General features: G+C 40.3%; 1 protein-coding gene across 1 annotated transcript; it reads left to right on the top strand.

The window, feature by feature from the left end:
* Positions 1-1,059: 1,059 nt before the first annotated feature.
* On the top strand, positions 1,060-8,785 carry LOC139210654 (transmembrane protein 26-like). Its single transcript, XM_070840744.1, has 6 exons — positions 1,060-1,250; positions 1,877-1,973; positions 2,254-2,343; positions 5,638-5,846; positions 6,088-6,167; positions 7,159-8,785. The coding sequence occupies exons 1-6, from the start codon at positions 1,060-1,062 to the stop codon at positions 7,476-7,478; spliced, it is 987 nt and encodes a 328-aa protein (XP_070696845.1). The 3' UTR covers positions 7,479-8,785.
* The last annotated feature ends 356 nt before the right edge of the window (positions 8,786-9,141 follow it).

Below are 9,141 nucleotides of genomic sequence, written 5' to 3'. Positions count from 1 at the left end.
CTCCAGTGGCGTAATTTGTATATCAGAATCAGAATCAGAATCAGAATCAGAATCAGAATTACTTTAATAATCCCCAGGGGGGAATTGCTTTTTGTTACACACAGCTCCAAAAGAATAAGAATAAACTTCAAACACGAAAGTAATAATAATGATAATAATAATAATAATAATGATACAAATAATACCACTACTACTAATAATAACATATAACAACATGTACATTCAGAGTGAGGAGCTGTATTATATATATATAAGGCACAAACAAACACAACTAAGGACATGGAGTGTTTGGTGTGCGTGCAGCCGCTTACCTCGTTCACAGAAATAATGAAAACGCACGGTCGCTGTTGCCATGGTTTTAAAAACGGCGGGTTTGATTCTTGTGAACGAGTCGCTCACGTGACTCATCCAGTGATGTCACTCCCTGGCCAATCAGTGGCCTGCAGTATGTGACGTCACATTTTCGGCTCGACTCAGCTCGCTTGGAACCCCGGCCGAGTAGGTACTAAAACAGTACCTGGTAGGCTACCAGGTAAGATCACCTAGTGGAAAACCCTACAGGCCGAGTCGAGTCGACTCGAGCCGAGTAGGTGCAAGTAGAAAAGCACCATTAGTCATTCAACTTCAAGGTACCGTTTAAACAAAGACAGATTCCTGGAATAAAAGCAGCAGAGGAGGATGTTAAGATATTAATGAGCAGATGATGTGATGCTGCCCTCTCCTGTACACTCACACAACTGGTGATGGACTCATGATGTCCTCTATGAATCAATGAATAACTGAGGAGCTCTCTCAGACAGATTGCTTTGTCACGGTTTAAATAGCATCCCACTGGTCCCGGATTTGTCCAGAGGGGCCATAACTCTTCCCTATCTGATCCCAGGTCAGGTAAAACTGGATGGGACTGTCTTCCTAGGCGGGGCTTAAACTTTAGGGACTTTGTTCGAAAACTACAGTGTTTTTCACACTGTCGGAGCTGCGGTCAGCGGCTGTCCAGGACTTTGAGGAATAAGCGGAAAGCTGCGGTGCGCAAAAACCGACCTGGAACCAGCCGACATGATGGGCCTGTTCAAGTTTCTGCGTGCGGTTATTACCAGAGCGCTATTTATCCTGGTGTCTCTGGTCGGGGTCTGGAGGGTGACAACAGTGAAGAAAGATCACACTTACTGGTTCCTCACTTTCCTCTTTCTGCCGCTTGTCGCTGAAATGATAATAACACTGAGGAGACGAAAGGGAAAAGATTACAAATGGTAAGATGGGGTGCATGCATGTGTGAGTGGTAATTATATTATGCTTCGTGATGCAATTTTAATTTAATATATTCATTTTTTGTGTAAAAGTGCTTGGTTTGTAAATTTTTGTACACTTTTACAGTAGGCTATAGTACATAAATAAATTAGGCTTTTGTCATCTCCTCCCTAACTTCATCCCTTCCCCCACCTCCCCAAATAAACTACATCCTGCTTGTCCCTCCTCTGCTATTGTTTAATGGGTGCTGGGACGTGAGGATGGGGTGGTACCCCCTAACTCTTATACCAGACAGTCCACGCCCAAACTGTGTTCTCTATTTTATTTTCTTGTGGCGCTTAGTTTTGAACCTTCATTGACAGCAGGCATTTCAATTTAACATGTCATAAAGACCAGTGCAGTACAGTATGTAAGATGATGAGGTTTGATATGAAGAGCAGCAAATGTTCACATTTTGGCCAGAAAAATTGTTAAAATGATCACTTCATTGCAGATTAATGTTTTCCTATCGTCTAACTATCTCAGCTCTAAATAATTGTAATATCTAATTGAATATTAGATGTTTTAAAAAAGAGAATTAAGGTCTTTTTGACATCACATTGATGAATTGCTGTTGGTTGTCTTGCAGGTTTTCTCCGCCAATCTTTCTCTTTCTTATCAGTATCATTCCCTCCATCTGGATCCTGGAGCTCCACCACCAGCACAACAAAGCCAGCGAACCTCAGGTGCTCCACGCCAGAAACAACCATACTTTGTCCACGTCTAACTACTTAAAAAAACATTTCTCATGCTTTCCAAACATGTAATCTAATGATGGATGTCAGTGGGTGGAGGGTTTCTACTCTCTAGCTCTTCGCACTCTTTGCGTCAGTTCATCATTTATTCATTTGTTGATTCCATCAAATCCTGCATTTACTTTTAAACTTGAAGGTTTGAAGCTTTAACTACAGTGAAAAGTTGTCTGTGAAATTCAGCGTGTAATAAGCCTCTTTCAACTGTTTTCAGTGCCAAGAGATTGACTCTTGGGAGGACATGCTCAGAATGATCACTGTGAATGAGACCATGGGAAAACTGACACACCAGAACTACCTGAAGGTGAGAGTGACAAACTGACTTAACTTCACTTGTCTCTCATAGTCGGCCTAGATCATATTCTCTTTCATGATATGCCTACAAAGAACAGAAATGATCTCAATGGTGAGAAAGATGGAAAGTCAGTCTAGGAAACCAATTTCATTGCAGCATGGATTTCAGTAGATACACTATGTGAAGGAGTGAAACTAAACAGGAGCTCCAAAATAGCTATAAAAATACACAAATTTCCCAAGAAGCTCTCAGCAAAATTGCTCACTTCTCTTCTCTTGCTTCTCCTTAAGCATATTCACTTCTTTTATCCATTTGGTGATGCTCTCTTTTAGCGTGATCCACAGTTTAATCATATCTCTGACTTGTCGTTACCGTGAAGCTGCCAAACAATCAGACTCTAGGAAGCCAAACCTGAAAAGGAAATAGCCATTCATTTAAATAACACAACTTGGCATTTCTACTCTTCAGTCTTTGCACTTATTAAAAAAAAAACGCTTTCAAGGTGCTGGTGGGTGGATTTTTTCACCTTTCTGCTGAGCTCAGCTAGCTGATTCCTTTTGCTTCTAGTCTTTATGCTAAGCTAAGCTAACTGCTGGTTGGCTGTAGCTTCATATGGTATCAATCTTATCATCTAACTATCACCAATACTTGAAAATTAAAATGTTCCTCCGTATTCTCCTCCCCTGCTGCTATCTGTGTTTTACCGTTGTTTTTTCTTTTAAGCCTGTACAAAGAGTCAGAAACAGTCTGACAACTGAGTGATGCTCTTCTTGAATGATGCATTGCACTTGGAATTTGCTGTAGAAAATGAAATGATATACTGTCACACTGTCAAAAACGTAAAAACTTTGACAACAACAGCAACTCCCCTCAGCTGTATTTAGTGTTCCTGTCTATCTCTTCTGTGGCAAAGAGTAAAAGACTGTGGTTGTGTAAGGTAGTTTTTTAAATCCTACATCTGTTCAGAAGCCAGCACTGGGCTAATATGGATTCTCTGAGGAGTACTTGGTATTGAAGAGCAGAGTTTTAGACAGATTCCCTGATTTCCCTGAGTTTGGAGTGAATACACAAGAGAAAAACATGAACATCAGAGGATTGGAAAGCCGGATGCCCCTGTAGGGTTTAAGAATTGAGAAAGATTCCACACATGGGAGAGACACAGAGTCTTCTCATGAACACAGGCCTATATCCGCTTCGTCATGGAGATTTTGAGATGATCAGCACAACAAAAGAGTCAGTTAATTGTGCTAGCGATGGGATCAGCGAGGGGTCTAAAGAATCTTCAGTCATCGGTTGATTGTTGATTTATTCAGGCGCCTTTATCTTTGCATACAAGAAAAAACTCACAAGACACTCTCTCGATACAGTCTACTGTTGCACACTACTTATTTGCCCATTACAATAATATATTCTGTTCAAAGGAATTCATACATCCTCATGAAGAGCAGACATTCAGGATGCATTAGTTGCACCATTAGTTGGGTTATTATAAGCCTAAATGCTTCGGTGGTATTGCTTTGAATGAAAGAGGTCTGATCATGGGCAAAGGCAGTTATTTCCGATTTACTGTTGATTTGATACATATAAGAAAGCTATGAGTCATCCAGGCTCTGAATTCAGCAAGACATTCAGCAAGACAATTAAGCAAAGTAGTAAACCTTGAGAGGCTACAAGGCTTTACTTACCAAAATTGAATATCATCACCATAGGAATAGTAAGAGACAATGTGCCCTGAAAGCAGCAGGTAGAGGGAGAATTAAAATAAAATAATTGACCTTTGAGGAACTCGACAGGTCAGAGGAGCTCAGTGAAACAACCTGCCAGAAATACAAAGAACTTGCAAAGTCATAAAATAGGAACTCAGTGTCGTAGATATCCCGGCTCACTTTCTCAACTAGTAAAATGTTATGATCAGCAGTATCAGCAGCGGAATTTAAATCAAGTGTAAGTACGTAACTTTCATCCTGATCTAACTGCATCAGTAATACACTATGAGCCATCTTTTTGCTTTGCTTCAGATGAAAAGAGACAGAGCTGAGAAAAAACCTAATACTTACAGACACTAATGCCAGTATCTACATGAAAACTAAATAAACTAGAAGAGCTCTGATCTCCGCCAATGCCAAGTCCAGATCCGCTATTATTTGCTTGTTTGTGAGTCTGATCCGCCCTAAAATATAATGGATTCTTCCCTGGTCCATCATACACCCATTTGCCGAGTTTCATGAAAATTGGGCCAGTAATTTTTCCATAATCCTGCTCACAAAAAGACAAACAGACAAATGGCACAGAAAACATAACCTCGTATGCAGAGGTGACCATTTTATTTTTACAACCACAGCAAAATAGTCATGGAGTTTGGATGAAAAGTTTTGCTGTGATAGACCGATCACAATGCAACAGATTGAATTTCTTCTGAAACAAATATAAGAGCCTGAAAATCGGTGTGGTCAAGAACAATAAGAAGAGAACATTTAAAATTCTGCATAGAAACAACAGCCAGACCACCACCACACGCATTCAGCCAAGGAGAATTGAAAGCTCAAATTTGGTGGGCTCACATCCAGAAACTGGCTGCATGCTTCAGCCCTTTACTGTGTTTTAGTCTTAAGATCAAACTCCAAGTTGTGCAACATAATGGAGTCATTTGAGGATAAGTCTGGTGATATTCTATATTTTTCTTCTTGTCAACAAGAAAAACAAAGCAATGAACATTGAATTTATCCTTCAAACAATTAGCATCTGTGTTATCAAAGCTCATTTCTGCGTGCCAAAGAGCTCCACCTTTGTCGGAAAGCTACTGAAGAAACATCAATGACTCACAGTGTTGCACAGAGTTCATTATCATGAACAAGGGCCCTGTGGTTTATTTTGAGTCAGTGCCACATACACCAACCCACTGCCTTGAATACTCACTGGCGCATCAAAGATTGGAGTGGTCCCCAACAAATATTATTAAATACTATTAAATACAGTGTGATGCTGTTTTAGGAAATTACTAAGCCCTTTTTATGTGGCCCAAAGGTTTCCATCTTCAGTAGGAATGATTGTACTTGGGGCTGAGAAATATTTAGAGATGGACTAGCACACTGTTGACTTTGGTATTTTCATTGGATTCTTTGACAATAAGAACTAGAGACCATCTTGTGATGGGATCACACCAGCTGCAACACCAAATCAGTGTGTTTGATGCACTGGAACACATGACATGAGAGAAGTGGTATTGGCGAAATAGGCAATCAGTTTCAGAATTAGATTTGTAGATTTTTAAGAAATAACTGTAAATCTCTCCTCCTTTTTCAGAACATTAACCAGATGTTATCAGCGGTCTGTTCCAACATCTGGATCCTGGCTCTTCATCAGATCCACCTCATCCTCCTCATCGTGGGGAAGTGGCTTCTTCCTCTGGGAGGCGGAGTCACACGAGATGAGCTCTCGCAGCTTCTCCTCATTTTTGTTGGCACAGCTGCAGACATCCTCGAATTCACTAGTGAAACGCTGTCACATGTCAAGTGGGTGGCTTTTCATGTCGCTTGCTGGTTGTGAATGTCCTTCATAGTTTCATGCATGTCTACTGAGATCTGTGCATGCATACACACTTACAACATATGCAAAAGTGTACTTTTAAGGTGAAGTTACCTAATCTGTGCTGTCCAGTTCTTTCTGATATGTTGACATATCAATACATGAACTCAAATAAGCAGCACCATATGTATTGACACTCCTGGGACTGACTATGACTTTATTTTCCAGAGAGAACAGCCCTCAGCTGGTCTACATCATCCTATCTGTATGGACGTGGAGCATGTTGCAGTTCCCCCTACATCTGGCCGGTCAGTGTGCGTTTGTGTGATAAACCAATAACTTTGGTGCTCATTAAGCAGTTACAGCCGTGTATTACTGCATGACCTCTTGCTAGTGTGGGACAATCCAAACAATGTGTTTAGAAATTGGCAGAACATTAGTAAAATCAGCAGCATCAGTGCCAGTGCTCTAAGTAAACAGTGAGAAATGGCTGAAATCACTCACTTTGTCAAATTATTACTCCAAAAATCTGTTTTCACTTCCTAATCCTCGAATAAACCTCAAGGGGATTTATCATAGATATTGTCATATCGCTACTCTGAGATATGTAGTTCTAAAAACAGACTTCCCGCAAAAAGAAATCACTAACAGGAAGGTTGCACTCAAGGAGTTTGTGTAACTGTTGACGGTCAGTGTCAGAAATCCAGTTTCACTTGTTCATTACATAAATAGGTTTGGACTGACAACGTCTCCAGTTCTCAGCTTGGCTGATGAGGAGGCCATTATCAGGCAAGGCATTATAAAGTGATTAGTAACACCACAACTTTGTTCTCTTAAAAAATAGCCCCCACTAATGATCTCAATTATTCATAACCTGACCTTTAATAATTTACAAATGGATTCTTAATATTGATACTTTCATGTGCAGCTTTACTGTCATGATGCATTTATAGAGCACTTAGCGCTTGAATGCACAGTGTTTTATGATGAAGCAGCGTTTCCTTCACTGTGTCAGGATGTGCTTGTATCTGCTCATGTGGGTGTGTCTTTTTGTTAGTGTGGATGTGCAGTCATGTCCAGTATGTTCGAATTCTGGGTAAACACAGCAAGCGTTGACATACAGGTGCAACATGTTCATACATCTGAGCCTCAACATTCAAAATACAGACAAGGGCATCTGGCTGAAGGTAATTAGCAGCCCTCACCCCTGGTTAGACTTAAAATTAAAATTAAAATAACTAAACAAACGAATAGATACAGCAGGTTTTTTTTCTGACCTTCTGTTTTTATTTTCAAAAGTGGTGAGCTCCAAACCAGACAGTGAGGGCGAGCAGGAGGTCAAGGAGGTGTCCCTCTGGACCAAACACAGCACGGACATGTGGACCATCCTGGAGGCCTTGTTTATCCATGATGGGCCATTCCTGGTGGTCAGGCTCATAGTCATGACCTACTACAACATCTTGCACCAGATGCTGATTTTCTTCGCCATCAAGAACTTCCTGGTGGTCATACTGAACTTGTACAGGTTGGCTGTCATATGCCAGGACTTCAGACCCTCCAGCAGCGGCAGCGGCAGCGGCAGCGGCAGCGGCAGCGGCAGCGGCAGCGCTGTACCATGAGTTTGACGGGTAAAAACTACAATGTGAGCAGGAATATAAGGAAATGCTTGTTTTCTGTTTTCTTCTCGCAGTGCACTTAACTCTCTGGAATCAATTTATTGTGAATAATTAACACTGTTGGGAGCAGAAAACTGTGACCAGCCATTTTCCTACAATTACAAGGGCATGAAGTTCACATCCACACTTGACTGCCTGGTGTCTGACTCATTTTGAAGCTGACACTTTTTCTGTCCATATGGACCTTACCTCAGTCAACTCATCTAAACCAGTCATGCATGAATTGCTTAAATATAACTATATGAGCATGAACATGCTGCGCTAAAACCTGCTATGAGTCATGTTTTTAAGAGGCCTTATTGTTCAGCTGCAAGACTGTGGTTGGTTTGATTGAATAAGTGATGTGACATTAGGATAAAAGGCATCAGGCATAGAGGAAAATAAGTAAAGGTCCAAGTCCAAGTGAAAAATATCCAGATATGATCAAATGTACAGAGATTAGTGAGGCTGTAGGCACAATAAAATGAATGAAAGTAATCTCAAAGCACTGCCTGTCCCTGTCAACACAGCGCCTACAGTAAGTGAAGCCAGGCTACTGCTTAGATAAGGATTGGACAGATTTGTAGCAGTTTGATGTCTGGCGTCTTGCTGAGCGGAAGTGAGGACAGGGAGGAGAGGAAGAGAGGAAGACAGAGAGATATACTAGATGACACAACGGCTGTGAGGTGCTGACAGAGGCTGAAATCACAGGGGAGCAATTTTCCTGTCTCAACCCGGTCAGGAAGTTAAAACTGATTATAAAAACATCCCGTCCTTTTGTAGTCAGCAGCTTGATAAATGAATTCAAATTATTTGTTTTGGAATTCAAAAGTCAGGAAAGCAAGCAGGAAATAAACTTTGACTGATTTTATGTTATTGCATAATCACCCTTTAAAAGAAGGAGACAAGCTATTCAAACCTCAAAAATAACACAATGTATTTGTTATCGCTAAGTGATTCTACCCTCACTGTCACTGTTGGCCAGCATTGACTGATGGTTGTAGCTGTGTGACATGCTAGAAAGAAATTTTCATTTATGCAATATCCTTAAAAATAAAGAGATCAAAGACACATAAAATATTGCACTCAAGATAATCAACTAAATTTGAGTTGAAGTACCCTTTTAAAATCATGAACTGTTGTACACTTTATACTGCCAAAGAATCAGTATTATGACTCCCTGGTTTATGTGAAGATGTTTACATCTTAAGCACAAATAGTAAGTATGTTTGCTTTTGACACATCATCTTTTCTATTTTTCTACCCAAAATATCATTTCCAGGGCTGTGTTAGTTTTACTATGTCATATATTCATTTTTATATGTTAATGCAGCTTTGTCTGACCCAGCCCTAATAAAACAAATACAATGATTATTTGTCATTATTTCAAAATCATGTTCTTTGATTATTACTTTACCATGAGCAGTGGGTTTAGGTTGCTTGCTGAAGAATACTTTCTGATTAGGTGTTCTGTGGCATATCCTGACCTGAATTATTGTACAGTGCTGTTTATTTATTCAATCTGTAGAGTTGCCAGTGCTGGAAAGTAACTAAGTGCATTTACTCAAGTACATTTTTGAGGTACTTTTATTGTAAAAGAAGTGGACTGGTTTCCGGTATTGAAAAG

The sequence above is a fragment of the Pempheris klunzingeri genome, chromosome 12 (assembly GCF_042242105.1).
Source record: "Pempheris klunzingeri isolate RE-2024b chromosome 12, fPemKlu1.hap1, whole genome shotgun sequence".
Lineage (NCBI taxonomy): Eukaryota > Metazoa > Chordata > Actinopteri > Acropomatiformes > Pempheridae > Pempheris > Pempheris klunzingeri.
This window is presented reverse-complemented; position numbering and strand designations above follow the sequence as displayed.

Excerpts from the sequence above, each read along its gene's own strand:
- LOC139210654 (XM_070840744.1), top strand. The coding sequence starts at position 1,060 with ATGGGCCTGTTCAAGTTTCTGCGTGCGGTTATTACCAGAGCGCTATTT. Across the intron at positions 2,344-5,637 it reads CACACCAGAACTACCTGAAG|AACATTAACCAGATGTTATC; the intron begins GTGAGAGTGACA and ends CTCCTTTTTCAG. Across the intron at positions 6,168-7,158 it reads GTTCCCCCTACATCTGGCCG|TGGTGAGCTCCAAACCAGAC; the intron begins GTCAGTGTGCGT and ends TATTTTCAAAAG.